This window comes from Onychostruthus taczanowskii, unplaced genomic scaffold (assembly GCF_017590055.1).
Source record: "Onychostruthus taczanowskii isolate IOZ18803 unplaced genomic scaffold, ASM1759005v1 scaffold12, whole genome shotgun sequence".
Taxonomy (NCBI): domain Eukaryota; kingdom Metazoa; phylum Chordata; class Aves; order Passeriformes; family Passeridae; genus Onychostruthus; species Onychostruthus taczanowskii.
This window is the reverse complement of record NW_024498351.1, coordinates 9,900,370-9,916,513: the sequence shown is the minus strand read 5'-3', so window position 1 is coordinate 9,916,513 and position 16,144 is coordinate 9,900,370. Positions and strand designations below refer to the sequence as shown.

General features: G+C 36.1%; 1 protein-coding gene across 6 annotated transcripts in view; it reads right to left on the bottom strand.

The window, feature by feature from the left end:
• Positions 1-16,144, bottom strand: part of PALLD (palladin, cytoskeletal associated protein) — a 189,576-nt gene that overhangs the window by 117,340 nt on the left and 56,092 nt on the right. For all 6 annotated transcript variants that reach the window (XM_041427871.1, XM_041427872.1, XM_041427875.1 and 3 more), the window contains exons 3-8: positions 10,934-11,112; positions 8,582-8,648; positions 7,909-8,014; positions 6,877-6,951; positions 4,167-4,308; positions 2,572-2,595 (exon numbers count right to left, since the gene is read on the bottom strand). In XM_041427871.1, coding sequence (XP_041283805.1) covers positions 2,572-2,595; positions 4,167-4,308; positions 6,877-6,951; positions 7,909-8,014; positions 8,582-8,648; positions 10,934-11,112 — 593 coding nt within the window. The remainder of the gene's footprint in view (positions 1-2,571; positions 2,596-4,166; positions 4,309-6,876; positions 6,952-7,908; positions 8,015-8,581; positions 8,649-10,933; positions 11,113-16,144) is intronic.

Below are 16,144 nucleotides of genomic sequence, written 5' to 3'. Positions count from 1 at the left end.
ACATAATTACAAGCATGAAAAAATAAATAATCCAACAACAAACCAGCCAGACTGCAGTCAGGCATTCAGTACTGTTATGTCTATAAAGCTGCAACAATACAGATACTAAAATTGTTTTGAGATGTCTTCCTATTTTTGTCTTGCCAGCTCCCTTAAGAATGGTTTGTATAGCCTCAACATTAAATAACTTTTCTGTACTTGAGAAGACTCAAGAAACATACCTTTCATATAAGAATTCATTCCCTAGTACCCTTTAGAAGACTTCAGGTATCTCCTCTCTGGGTCTGCAAGCTACCCAGAAATGGAAGGAGAATGTTCAGCACTTTCAACATGACAGCGCAGGTATGTGAGAGGGAGGGCAAAGTGATGATCTCTTTGGACTCAGAATCTCACTTTCTGTTCCCTATTTCAGGCAGCAGTTATGAAAGCAAGTGGACAGTTTCATGAACTAATACCAACATTCTTACTTCTTCCATAGCAGTAACTGTCAGAAAGACTATACAAACCTTGCAACTAACAATATGAAAATTAGTTGTTTATGAAAAAAATCTTCTAGCACTCAACTATCATACAAAGGAAACCTTTTCTTTCTAGCAAAAAAGTGCTTCTTCTTTCTACTAGATGATGCTGCATCCCTACTCTAAATTTAGTTCATCTAGCATTACACACATTAGGTTTATTAAAGAGGATGAAAGGGTAAAAAAAAAATTACCAAAACTAAGTGAACATTCATGACTATGAGTTTTGACAGAAGAATCTTAAACTGGATATTAAAATCTCTAGGATAGGCTGCCAAATTTGTATTTCTTAGAAACTTTTGTGTAAAATTTCACTCCTTTCAGATACTATCTATCATTTTAAAGGACAAATTGAACACAATTCAAGTGACTTTGTAGGAAAGAAGCTCCTAGCAAGAATGAATCAGATATACTAGGTATGATTCTGATAATGTTGGTAGATTAAATCTAGAAAAGATTTTGCTACTTTAACACTAAGTGCTAGGAGAAATCTTCCTCTGAGAAGGGGGAAAATGTCAACCTATTGATCAGATTGTTTTTTATTTTTAAGATATCAAGAAAACAGCTAAACTGGGAGACTTATTCTGTAATATGTATTACAGGAAAATGTTCTAAGAAAGATCTAGAATTAAACTCATTACAACACAAAAGTATTATCTTTTATTTATTTTCATACCCAAAGCTTGACATGATATGGAAATTCTCTCCAAACTGTTTTATACCCTTACAATATTTAAACCCTGAAGTTTGTGTTATGATTATAAAACAATAATAGCCTATTGCTAGCACTTGGACATGTTTTAATTCCTCATTAGAAGTTAATTTGATTTTCCAATACTCTTCTTTCCTTCATATGGCTCATATTTCCAGCCTCCACAAATCAAATCATTCGGTCACATGTATTCAGGGCGTCAGCTAATACTGGAGCTGATTATGTTGCACACCATGATTAATAATATTAACTGTTAGGATAGAGCATGAACACCTGTGTGTGTATGCAATCTATATATGTATAATGGACATGAAGTAAAATAGGTATATAAAAATTTTGTGAAGTAGCAAGAAAATTACTGAATAGCTGACAAAGAAAAGATTTTTCCCTCTTTCTTTCCTCTCATTTCCATGAAAATTAAAGGAAACCTGCATTTTTCCTAGCCTGTATCCTCATAGTCACAGTGCTACTTTACAAATATCTCTCAGCTGCTAGGTCTGTCCTGCCTGTCAATTCAAACCCCCAGAGTTAAAGCATCCCCCCAACTGCTAGCATCCTTCAGAGACACTCTTTGGAAATACTCAGATCTGAGATAGAAAACTTTTCTGATTTTTCAGTGTCATTAACATTCTGTCCAAATTCAAGAATATTCAAGCACAACTAGCCACCTTCTTAAAGCAAAGTTCAGACTGTATTGCTGTCTTCTCTTCTACATGTTTGTCTAGAAACATTAAAGATCATTCTCAGTCTTTTAGCATCCACTTACTATTCAAGAATCTCCCCCAGTATATATAGTATATATTGAAGTATAATGGGAAAATGAAGCAGAGAAAACCTGCAGTTGGAAGAACACCTTTTACTTGCTGAAATCTAGGACTTTTACCTTGTGAATAGGCTAGAAAAATTGAGTCAGTGTCTTTTTTTTTTTTTTATTTTTTTATTTTTTTATTTTTTTTTTATTTTAGGATCAGGTTTTACTTATGTTTGAGACACATCACATCTGCCAAGCTGGATTGGTAAAACTAGCACTTAGTGGTTGGGTGTTATGTAATTCTTATGAGCACCATCTGGGTAATGGAATTTTGTGGGACTTGTCCTTTTTCCCTCAGTAGCAAGCAAACCATTTACTCCCCTTGCTGGGCTAAATGGAATTTACTGTTTAACTAATAAAGGAATTGATGTAAAGGACAGAGTACAGTATGGGAGGTGTGATAAAGCAGCATTGTCTTTAAGGGGGTTTCAGTTTACCAATGTTCAGCAGAAACACTTTTCTATTTATGGCTGCAGTACAAACTCAAAGAGCTAGTGAATCAAGAGATTATTTTTTCATATGATTCTTACCAGGTTCAGTTGCAGATCGTGGCTCTGCATATCACATCATAAGGAAGGAAAACAAACAAGAAAAATTTATTAGAGTTTATATTAATAAATATCAATGTACTGAATGAACATATTATACTGAAATACTGTAAGTAAGTAGAGAACCTGTGCAGACATTACAAAATCAACAATATTTACACTGTCAGTAGCAGCAGTTCAGTTATTACTTCTAGCCATTAGCACTGAAATGGGAAGAGGAAAAGACTCTGTCCAAAACTGAATCCTGACAGACTAATTTCATGATCCATTCCTTTTTCCATCCTGTATTAAAAGCAGCCACTTCAGATTATTGCCTTAGCTGGTTTTGGCTGAGTTCAGATGTGCCAGATGTGCTAGAACTTCAAGATGAACTGGAGTCAAAGGCAGCCAAGTGGGATGCCACAACTGGCACCTCTAATGTGTTTTTTCCTCAGTCCTGCAGAGTGCAGGCCAAGTTGGCTTTCGCTTGGAGTGGTGTTCAGTACATCTGGAATTGACTGAGGTGAAGAAAGCCAGAACCTCTTGTTATTAGCCAGGCTAGAAACAAGGAGAGGAGTTAATTGCAATGTTAAACCCAGTGCTAGGGTCCAGTGGGACCATGGGTGAAGATTGTAACGACAATACCTTTAAATTCTTGTAACCTGTGATTTGAGGTGCATCTTATAGGAATTACTGTACCAGGAACAATGCGAAACAATTGAGGACAAGCCCTCACAAGATGCAGCACAAGGGTAGTGATGACCTGGCCTGGGCTGGCTTTGGTGCTCAGCAAGTCCATGCAACACACCACCTCTCCTGTCCTGAGTACCATCATAACAGATGGAGCCCAAAGACATGGACTAACCAACCTCAAAGAAGGTTTTGTGAAATTTTACAGGGATGATGCATAGACTAAGGGAATGATATCTGTGTACTAAACCAAAGGATGAGAAGTGGTGGTTCATAAGGATCTCTTGGCTAGTATATGGGACCTGAGCATGACATAAATGGTATGGAATAAGGATGTGGAAAATGTTCTGGGTTTAAGTGGGATAGAGTTAATTTTCTTCACAGTAGCTGGTATTGGGCCATGTTTAAGATCTGTGCTTAAAACAGTGCTGGTAATACAGAGACTTTTTTTTATAAAGGCTTTTTCTGCTACTTGTATCTTGCTGATAGTGAGGAGGCTGAGGATGCACAAAGAACTGGGAGGGAACACAGCCAGGACAAACAAACTGCAGTGATCAAGGTGATATTCCAAACCATATGACATCATGCTCAGCATATAGATCTGGGTGAAGAAGGAGAAAGGGGTAACATTCAGAGTAAGGGCGTTTGTCTTCCCAAGCAACTTACAGGTAATGGAACTTTTCTTTCCTCAGAATGGCTAAACACCTGTCTGCCCATGGGAAGGGGTGAAAAAATTCCTTGTTTTGCTTTGCTTCTGAGACTTGCTTTCCCGGTTAAACTGTATCTCAACCCATGAGTCTCTCACTCTTACTTTTCCAATTCACTTCCCCAGCACACTGGAGGAAAGTGAATGAGGATCTGTGTGGTCCTCAACTGCTGGCTGAAGTTAAACCATGACATTGCCTTACTTTTTTGGAGAATTCTGAAGTCTGGAGAATCTTGAATTTCAATGCCCTGTCGAAACCACTTAACATGAATGGGAGGGGGTCCTCTGACCCTGCATTCCAATACTACGACTTGTCCTTCAGATGCTGTGGCATTTTGTAGTTCCTGAAATATAAACATCAAAATGAAAATAAACCAGAAGCACTTTACATTCTTAAAAATAGTCTTTTCTTCCCTTTCTAATTCAACGTTATTGTCATTACATTTTTGCAATAGACATTTTCTTTCATTCTGATTGAATTTAATACATCTATATAGTCAAAAATGATTGAATATAATGTATTTACAAATACATTCTTAAAAAGACCAAAGATTGGAAAAGTGCAGAAGTATTTAACTCCTCAAATTAACACAAGCAGATCACTGCAGTTTGAGCTCTCCGTTTTTGTTCTTCCACAAACTGAAATGAAAATTCTGGAACTAACTACACATTGATTGACTTAATCCTGAGAGAGTAGTTGAGCTGCTTTTGGGTCCAGCTCTAGAAGGTGGAGCTGCTTTTCATCTAAGCAATATATAACAAACCAAGAAAAATTAAATAACACAAATAGGATTAGGATATATTAACTAGTGTATGGATAGCTTCTGTACAGTACTCTGGCTGTAATAAACCCTTGTACACATGTGAAAAATTTCAGAAAAGTCTAGATCTTTAATGAAGAGCTGCAACCAGAGGGAAACACAATATTTTAAGTAACAGAACTGACAGGTGATAGCCACTATTTTTACCCATATTATCTATTCTAAGATTATAGATCAAGGAGTCCTTTTTACAATGCAGTGGCTATCTCATTTCCTTTCCAATTTATTGACAAAGTTTTAGACCTTACTGCAGCAAAGCACTTGAAGTTAGGTCTAAGCTTAGAGTTATTCTAATTTATATTCACAGATCTCTAGTTAATCAAATACATAAGAGTTTTGTTACATGGAAACCTGAAAATCTTTGAGCTGTTCCCTGAACTTTGCATGGGGAGCAATTTATGTCAGGACACTGGATTAAGTTTATATTTTGTTGTTCATATCTGGTTTGTTTCTTCTGTAATTAGTTTTTTTTGGTTTTTTTTTTTTTTGTTTTTTTTTTTTGGTTTTTTTTTTTTTTTTGTTTGGTATGTCCCAGCTGTCTTAAGCAAGTTAGTAAAGAATTTCAGGGACAAGAGATATGAGCATTAGGAAGAAACAGCAGAGTTTTGATTGCTTTGGTAGTCTCTGGATGGGGGATGGACTTCTCCTGTTTCCCACTCTTACCTGGAAATTGCCTGCCTCCCAGCCTTGCAATAACCACATCCTCTAATCTCCTGTACCTCTACTATTCACCCTCCTGTGACACCTGCAGTATGGGTGCAGAATTATAAGGGACAGAATCAGACCTTTCTAGATATGAGACAGGAATATGCTGGAGCCAAGCTAGACAGCTATAGAGAGCAGGGCTTACTCTTACTCTTATGTCCAGGCAAAACTATTTCCTGTCCATATTAATTTTTAATCAAACGTTTTCCTGAAGTAATTACCAGAAATGCTTCATTTTGGCTTCAGCAAGTTGTGATTAAATAATAATTACTACTATGGAAATCATTGTTTGAGCCACACTGAAATAATATTTTCAATTGAAGCTGTATTTTATAGATAGGGAAGCATGCCATCCTTTTTGCTGCTACCTAATTCCTGATTCTTAAGTTTGATTTGGGATGAAGGTGAAGATAAATATTGACTTAAGTAATTACCTAAGAAATACTGAATAGAATTTTCTGAATAGAAACTTATATTCTAAAAAGGGTGATCAGCAGGAGAAAGGATTGGCTCAGCACTGGTGAGGCTGCACCTTGAATCCCATGCTGAGTTTTGGCCCCCTCAGGAAAAACATTGAGGTGCTGGAGCATGTCCAAAGAAGAGCAACAAAGTTAGTAAAGGGTTTAGAGCACAAATCCTATGAGGAGCAGCTGAGAGAAATGGGGCTGTTCAGTCATGAGAAACAGAGGCTTGGGGGGGATGTAATTGCTCTCTGGGAATTTGTAATGAAGTGGGGGTTGGGGTCTTCTTACAAGTAACATGCAATTGGACAAGAGGAAATGGCCTCAGGGTGTGCAGGGGAGGTTTAGACTGGATATTGGAAAAATTGTTTTCAGAGAAAGGGTTGCCAAGTAATGGTTACCCAGGGAAGTCACCATCCATGGAAGTATTTAAATGCCATGTAGATGTGGCACTTATCAACACGTTTTAGCAGTGGGCTTAGTCGTGCTGGGCTAATGGTTGGGCTTGATGATCTTAAAGGTCTTTTCCAACCTGAGTGGTTCTATGATTTTTAACTTAAAATTTTTTTCTAAATCAGAGTTTACAAGCCTGTGTTATTTGTTCTTATGAGTAGATAAATTATTATGAACGAGGCTTTGTCAAGACTATTATTAGTAATTGGTACTTACCTTGCTATATTTTACAAAGATTTATCAGTGGAAAGCAGTCCTGGGCATAAAAAAATTAATACAGAATATTCATTTATATCCACTAGTAGAATGCATAACAACTTCACCGTTGCAGTGGAAAAGTATTTTCTTAGGAAGTCATTGATACTGAAAAGTTTGAACTTGACCAAGCCTTCCTGTATTAGGATACATAATTTTGATATTTTCTTTTGGCCTATAAGAGTATGATATAAAAATCTTGATGGATAAAACATACCTTTGTAAAAATAGGTGCAGAATAGATAGGTTTGGGTCCATCCAGATGGTGCAGGTATGAAGTAGGGCTTTGAGCCTGGAAAGCAATGCAAGAATGCTGTGAAATGGAAAGAATACTTTCAAATAGTTTCAATTATACAGCCTCCACATATATGCAAAAATGCAAACTCTCACATGTGCAGCCTTATTATGGTGTTCTCTTTCTACCATATTTCTTGGAAGACATTACTATTTCACATCTTTTATATTCTGAAATCAAAATGCAAGATTTGAAGGCAGAATATACTTTCAATGAGAATTTTGTATGCGATTGTCTTTGCCTGAAAGTATTTTGAGAATTTGCCTCCTGTTAATAGATTCAAGTAAATCTTTTGCACTGAAGTATTTTTGCTTCTCCTGTTACTACATACCTTCACTGATGCAGTGATAAATAAATCCAGGTACCTAAAAGCTTATCAAGGTTAGCACAAGGAAGGGAAAAGGACTTACCATGTACAGGATGACAGAGATTTTAATTTTGTTTGCATTTTATGATTTACATGTAATCTCTAAGTCAGCCACAGTGGCATTAAAGACTTAGTAGAAATGAATGAACAATTATCTTCTATATTTAACATCTAGATAGTAAAATTTATTTTTCTCTAAAAGGCCCAAAGAAATCACAGCAATATTAAACTTAATAACAAAATTTAAAACTTTTGCTAAAAAATATTGCAGGCAGAAAATATTCATTTGGAGTACATTCTTTTAGGACTAGAACAAATCACTATTAAGTGATAAACTCTGTAATTTTCATCATCACCAGATCTGTCTGCTGCTTAAATGCTGTGATACACGTTGAATCCATATATATTTTTATATCCCATTCAGTGGATAAATACTTAATTTTTAGAAATCATAATTCTTAATATAGTAATGCAAGTTTATTGTTTAACAATATAATTCCTCACAAGGACAAAGTTTTTCAGATGCTGAAAATCTTCGAAGAAAATTTGAAATACTTTTACTAATTTAAAAAATTGTCTAAAAATACCTGCTGAGTGGGCATAGAGATAGGTTGAATTACAGCTGTGGTCACTCCTGATTTTGGTGAAGAAGATCCTATTGTCAAGGAAACAGAAGTACTTTTCTTTTGGGCCCTGAAAAAAAAAATCCAGGAAGCACTTTATAGGATCTGAAATGACAACGTGTTCGTTTTTAATATATAAGCCACCTTGTACTTTGTACATACTTAAATATGACATTATCAACTGAAAAGATCCACATGACTGCTGAAAATCAAGATGGAGTACAACACAACCTCTGGCTAATTTGCACTTCTTCACACAATAAAGAGTACTGCTTTAAGATGAAACTAAAATGTATTTTATTTCTTTAATTATAGTCCTCTACATATTTCTTTGGAGGCACTGAATTGGATGACTACAAATGAAAACTTGGTTAACTTGATCTTACTTTCAAATATGAAAAGCTGATATCAACAAATACGTTGTCAGAATAAGGCCAGCCTTCCCTGACAGAACAAGCAAATTAATACGGTTTACAGTTATTATACTACACATTTATATCACGTGAGAGAAGTAGAAAAGACAAGGCATACACAAGTGTACCCCAGATGCTTATTCAGACTGTAAAACTACCAAAGATTTTCCAGTATCCCTTATGAAGAACATTTACACAATATTGGTAATGCTTTACACACTTACTGTGGCATAGTTCCAGATTTTAACTGGAAAATTAAACTTTCACTCTCTGAATCTGTAGAACTGGCACCTGGAAAAGAAAGTTTTTTCAATAACCTCATATATTTTTATTGATTTATTTAATGCTAAATTTACAAAGGAAAAACTATGATGCTTTTGAATTTCACTTCAAGAATTGAGAACCCTCTGTAACAAACTTTGGCAGTTTTTTTATCTGATAAAGATTGTAACTATGTACTTTAGACAGTTACAGAAATCATAACCATGCAATTTAATTCCGCACTGCTTTCCCTGGGCTCCTAGCTGTCTCCCTTCATATTGAAACAAATATGGCCAAGGCAGAAAAGAAAAAAAGCAGAGTACTATTGCTCTATGGTAAATGTATAATTTTATTTACTTAAATTTTAAATTTGAAGCTTAACCAAACATATGGCTCATACAGATAACAAATCTTCAATCTTAAGTAAGAGCAACTCAGTATATCAAGACATTTTCAGACTAAACTTGCTGCCCATGATGTCCACATTTCAGACTATTTACATTAACCTACACATAACATTTATGTACTGCTATTTCTTGCCAGTGGAAATCTTGATATAATGTATGTGTTTGGCAATACCCTGAGTTTATTTAAAGAAAAAATATGAAAGCATTTATTCCCTTTGTCCTAATTTTTCCTAATAACAGATACTTCACACATTTATTCTAGACATTTATGCAGAACATATTATTCCTCAAGGAATTTGTGCATATATATGGATAGCTGTATGTTTAATACAAACCATAAGCACTTCATAATCAGTATGCATAGTATAGCATAGACAGATCCCAATGAAACAATGCTGGGACTAAAATACCCAAGTACCCTATTGATTCACAAAGTTTATGCTGTAAAAAAAAATCAAAGCAATAAGTAGTATAGAACAGATGAGAAGAGAGAAGCAAATGTCCAGTCATCAAAGTGGGTCTACTTGAAAGGATTTCTTAAGAACACAGAACAACCAGGTCTTGTATGGCTGGGCCTGCTGCACAAAAGAAAGTAACGCATCAGTGTCGTCAAGTCTATTATTGTACAAAGCAGTGCTTGTGTGACAACCTGTTTCCCTCAAAAATGACAGGGGATGAATCTAATGACTTGTACAAGTCTCTCTCTTTCAAACTAACACGTTATAAAACTTCAAAATAGGACTTCCATATAGCAAGACTGGCAGATGTCGAAGAATGAATTCTTTTATTCACAGCATCTCTCTACTTAGCTGTTGCATCTTTTACTGTTGCTCCTGTCACACAGCAGTATGGATTTGTATTACACCTGAGTATTTCTGAAATCATGATTACTACTGCAAAGAAAACTTCTACTAGAGTCTGTAAGATTCAGAAAAGTCTTGGGGATATTGCTCTTATATTCCAATGGGATATTAAAAAGTTCTGAGAATAAAGAGCATAATGAAAGAAATCCTATAAAGGCACATACATCATGATTTAGCTAATTAACAGCAAAAAGGTTTTTGTTTTGTTAAATAAAATCTATTTAATAATTTTGGTGTGTCATTATTCAGATTTCTTATGACCATTTCCTATGTTAATTTATTTTATGCTTTCAAGTGACCATTTAAATTAATTTTAATGAGTTACAAAACTTCTAAAAGAATATATAGTACCCAATTTTTTGAGAGACATATGAATTAAAATAAAAATTGGTATTCAGTTAAAATAATCTTGCCTGAAATACAGTTCTGTGCTAAAAAATAACTTAATAATTTTACTCATGTTCACCATTAACTTTTTTCAGAGAAAATAATACTTGAATTATTACTAATTTTGCAGTCAGGAAATATTTTGAAATAACTAGCAGCTGTTTGTGAACAAAACCACTACGACTGACTTTAATCTGACTCAACATCAGTATACCAAAGACAATGGTACATTTACACATGACTAAAGACGACTCATTTTGGGCAGCCACATATATTTGCACAGGGAGGCAAATATATCAAAACTGAGACAGTGATTACTGCTATCATGAAAATCATTATTACTAGTCAAATCTTTAACTAGTTATTTACAGAGGTACTGCTTAAAAGCTAATGATATGCCAAAGTTTTTATTGGTTCCTTCTATTTCATTCTTTATCTCTTTTCTACCCCAAATAAATAGCAATATACTCAGTGATTCTTGATATATATTCCTTGAAATAGCTGAATTAATATGATGTGATGTGTTAAAGAAAAGCAGAGGAATACCATAAAAATACCACCATATTGAATGTAATGTTAAGATAAAGAACCAAAAATAAACTTCAGCTTAATTATCCTTTCTTATATATATCAAGTATTTTATTATTTTATCTCTTACCTTCAATGAATATTTCAGCTGATGTGCTATCTGAACCAAAAGAATTTGAAGCCAGACAAGTATAGCGCCCAGTGTCGTCTTCAAAGGCTTCTACTATAATTAGTGAATGAAGTCCTCCACTTTCAGAATGGATCTGAATGTCAGGGGAATTCTGGAGTTCTTTTCCTTCACAGAACCATCTGCAGCCCACACACATTTAGAAAGACAAAGACAAAAAGAATATAAAGGATTGGTTCAGGCTCATTGCACACAAGAAGACATTACACTCTGCTGCAAAAATCTAAATTGCTACTGAAATCAGCACATGGTGCTTTGAAGTGTTTAACAAAGAAAGTATTTCACAAAGAAATAACTTGCTAGAATAAACTTTGTTTAAAAGGTAGGGAGACATTTCTGAATACTAAGAAAATTAGTGTACACAACACACCTACATTTTAAAACTATCTCCGGTAAATCAGTTTTTCCTGCATAACTTGTGTATTGCTTGTTTTGACCACAGTCTAATTCATTTTGATATAATTTATCACTCCCATCTACCTAAATTCTGCTGATTCTGCACACAAAATTTCTGAATTTGCAATCTGTAGCACAGGGTCTAGCTGGAGGTCTGTCACTAGTGGCGTCCCCCAGGGATCGATATTTGTCTTAGTACTATTCATCCATGGCTTGGCTGGATGAGAAGGTGCTTCCTCAGTAAGTTCACTTATGACACAAAGCTGGGAGGGGTGGCTGATACCCCAGAGTGCTGTGCAGCCCTTCAGAGGGACCTTGGCAGGTTGGAGAGATGGGCAGAGAGGAACCAGCTGAAATTCAACAAAGGTAACTGCAGGATCCCACACCTGGGGAGGAACAATTATGCATCAGTATAGGCTGGAGGCCGGTGGACACCAAGCTGTCCATGAGCCAGCAGTGTCCTTGTGGCCAAGAGGCCAGTGGTGTCCTGGGGAGCATTAGGAAGAACATTCCAGCAGGGCAAGGCAGGTGATCTTGCCCCTCTACTCAGCCCTGGTGAGGCCTTGCCTGGAGTACTGTGTCCAGTTTTGGGCTCCTCAGGAATAAAGAGACATGGAGCTTCTGTAACTACTGTTGAGAGAGCAACAAAGATAATGAAGGGACTGGAGCATCTCTCATATAAAAATAGGAGATGGGCCTATTCATCCTTGAGAAGAGACAACCAAGATGGGACCTCATGAATGTACATAAGTATCTGAAGGGAGGGTATCAAAAGGATGGATCCAGGTTCTGCTCATTGGTGTCAAGCAATAGGACAAGAGACAGCAGTCAACTGATTCACAGAAAGTCCCACCAGAATATTAGGAAGAACTTCTTTACTGTGTGGGTGACTGAGCACCAGAAGAGATTGCAGAGAGAGGGTGGAGTCTCCCACACTGGAGATAACCAAGAACTGTCTGGATGCAATCCTGTGCCATGTGCTCTGCTTGAGCAGGGAGGTTGGGACAGATGCCCCACTGTGGTCCCTTCCAACCTGACTCATTCTGTGATTTTTGTTCCCTCTTGTCCAGTCAACCTAATGTAATCCCATGGCACAGATTCCATATTGATATGCTTTAAATAGGTTTATTCTTGCTTCAGATCCAGAACACAAACTGGTTTCCTAGGCCTGGATTTTTATGCGTGTAAGTAATACATCTTCAACTACCCAAAAGGTATGTCCCAACAAAAGTGATGGATTTAGGTACAGACAAAACAGACACTTCTCTAGGGTGATTTATAAGTACATAAAAGCACAGCATAATTTTGTTTACATCAGGTCAATCAAACATTTGTATGTGTAAGCTACTTTGTGTTCTCAGCCCATACTGCTGCCATGAAAGCACCTGTTCCCACCTTTTTTCTGTTTGATGCCCTCATATCAGGTAGTCCTACTACCCTGGTCTATGCCCTGATTTATCTCTATCTCTGGCAGCCCCGCAAGTATGAGAAGTCAGTAATTCTTGGTTTATAGTGTCTGCTGTGCATTTTTGCAGGGAGCAGTGGCAGATTGGAGAGTCATTAAAAGAAAATCAATCGTGAGCAACCATTCTTCTGTTCTCAAATTGTCCCTATATCCTGAAAACAAATTTGGCCAAGCCTTGCCAGGGCTGTTATTCCCATCCCAGTCCTGCAAACCCACTCCGATCTTTAGCATTCTTTCTTCCCTTCTTCTTGCTCCATAATCCTAATCTGTTTTTCCATGTCCTCTCCCTTCCCTCCTTTCTCTCTTCTTCCTCTGCCACCACAGTATTTAAATCTTGCTCTAACAAGAACAATGACAAAATGAGGAATTATTGACAGCAAGTTTCAAAAGGGATCTTCCTCCCCAAACTTTTAGTTGTCTACTCTAGTATGTTTTGGTTTTTTTTTTTAAATTAACAAATATAACCTCAGAAATTCATGGATGGTCAATGCAAAGTAAAAGATGACCAAATTGTTAAAAATAATTTTTAAATATTTGAAATTTGCTGTAAAGATTTGGTATTTTTCCTTTAATTTGTATGTGTTGATGAGAGAATTTTTGCAGCTACATCCCAGTAATACTTAAAAATTAAATTTTTTTCCTCTCTATCAGATGACTTCCCATTACCCCCAAAAACCAAAATAACCCCAGGGAGTTCCTAACTATTTAGGAAAAGTGTACAACACTACAGGATGACAGATACTATGAAATAACAATCAGTGAGTAGTCTTTAAAATTGAACTGCCTCACTTTTATTGTTCTTTTTAATTATAAACTTCATGCAATTAACATAAATAAAAAATGCTTTAAAACACCCTTCTGAAAATATTGCATTGTAAAAATTGAAATGTCATGGTTATTTCAGAATGCAGACTTAAGAAACCTACCAGGTTTACACATAATATAATTCCCCTCAATAACATAATAATTGTGGGCAAACTCCCTGTGTTAATGAACAATAGATGTTTTATTCCTGAAGGCAAAACCCTCAGTTTGTAGTGGCATTAAAGCTTTATGCAATTGTCTTCAGTAATTAAAATACTAACAAGTTCCTTTTCTGTATTCCGTTACCTAGATAGTGCACAGAGAAAATACCATTTTTGGAAAGAACTAACAAACTTTCATTTGTTTACTCAGCAGACCCCTTTGGCCTACTTTTATAACTATTTGCCTTGGAGACAAATCTATTCTGTCAGCTCTACTGCCAAAATTAACATTTCTCTTCCCCCTCTTCCCCTCCTTTCCTCTTGTCACAAGCCGTCCCTTCTACCAGTGTGAGGACCTCTGCTACTATTTCTGATTATTAGACCTTCAGAGTCCTCACCTCTGTGTAGCCTTTCCTAAGCTGCATTTTAAACAATATGCACAAGAGAGAAGTTAATTCAATTTCTAGACAATCACAGACCAGAGCCTGTAATATGAGGCCCTACATAACCATTTGTTCTATTTTTCTTTCCTTTCCAGAAACATCCTGCAAAGGAAAACCTCTCCTCCAAGCCTAATTATTTTCTCAGACAGATCCCATTTTAGTTTAATGCAAGCTGTATGGCTTTCTATTGTTTTCTAAATTCTATGTTCACAAAATGCTTAAGAAATTGTCTTAAGCATGAGAACTTAAAACGAACAACAAAAAAAATCCATTTATATGTTTTTGTCAGATAACATTTAATAAGTAAACTGTTTTCTTTGGAGTACAAATTCTATATTGTCCCTTGATTTGTTCATACACATGGTCAGTCTCAAGTAGTGGGAGCTATTCCTCAGCACTAGCTGGGATTAAGACTTGTATCACATCAGTGTCATACTGAAAACAAGTCCTGACCTGCTTCATCAGACACTGCCTGCCCCAGAGGAAAGCACATAAGTAAGCAATTCAATACCAAATTACCTCAGCTGTCATTAAGGCAATATTGGATGCATGGGAAACACACCTGGTGTGGGACTCCACTGTTTATTGTGGAAAGAAGAATTCACCTTCACAATTGGCAAGAGCACAGGTATTTGAAATGATGAACACTAGAAGAGGCTTAGTTGTACTCTCTTTCCTTTTCTAATTGTATTTTCTTTTCTGTGTACATGTTGATAAAAGAGAAGGATTACTTGTCATGAATTTCTTTTGGTGATTACATCAAAATTAGGTGAATAAGAAAAAACTCAATTTAAATACTTATTCAGCAATGACTTGCCAGTTGCCAGTTCAGTTCAAGAGAGTTTGTGAAATCAAAAAAGTGTCATAAAATGAAAATAAGTCAAGTATTTTTTTCCCAAACACAGACTGAATGCCACTTTTTCATCTTTTATATATATATTTGCGCAATCAGCCTTACTGCATTACAGTCAGAATAATCATAGAGGAGAATTTTCTGCTCCTAAGGACTGAAAAAGATTCAAAGACAAATCTTTGAAGCATTCCCTCTTACTGCAAAGGGATCACTAAAGCAAGCAACAAATCACTATCAAAGGGAAACTGAGCCAAAGAAACCAGGACTCATGGCTAGACACAGAAAAATAACCACAAAGCAAGTCTTACAAGAAAATTCCGGTTTTATGCTAACTAGGGCAGCATTAACTCATGTCCAGTCTATTCCAGTCTACTGATCCTCTTGGCAATAAGAGGATTATTTTCTAGTCCCGAGAAGACAACAATACTTCTGGAGAGTTAAAACACCCCAAACCAAACCCAACCTGAAAGAAAATAACACAGAGGAACAAAAGCACAGCAGATGCTTTGAGAAAAAGAAAATTCTCTACATAGAGACCACTGTTTTAAAAGATACCTCTTTCATAACTTCTGGATACCAAGTGTAAAAACATCAACTAATTTCCCTATCCTTTTGTTGCAGGTTCTCAGTATGGCATTAAGTGTGCAAATAGGAAAAAACCAGGCGGAGACACCAACAAAAGGGTTTGTAGATATGTGTACATATCAGTCCCCAGAATAAGTCCTCCAGCTTGCACCATGGGTGCATTCCTGCAGGCTATGCTACAGTTCATGCAAATTTGTAGAGATCTGTCCTGTTGAAAAAGAACAGAAACTACTGCAACATGTCAGATAATGGCTGACCAATTAAAAAAATAAAACAAAACAAAACAAAAAAGGGAACATACACTTTATATAACTGAAATTAATTTTATTAATCATTCTCTATCTTGCCAAATTTCAAATTACACTGCAGTTTTCTGCTCTTTCCTACTTTTTTCTTCATTCTCTTTTCACCATTTCTCTTCTTGTGTACTTTTCCACTTCTTGCCTT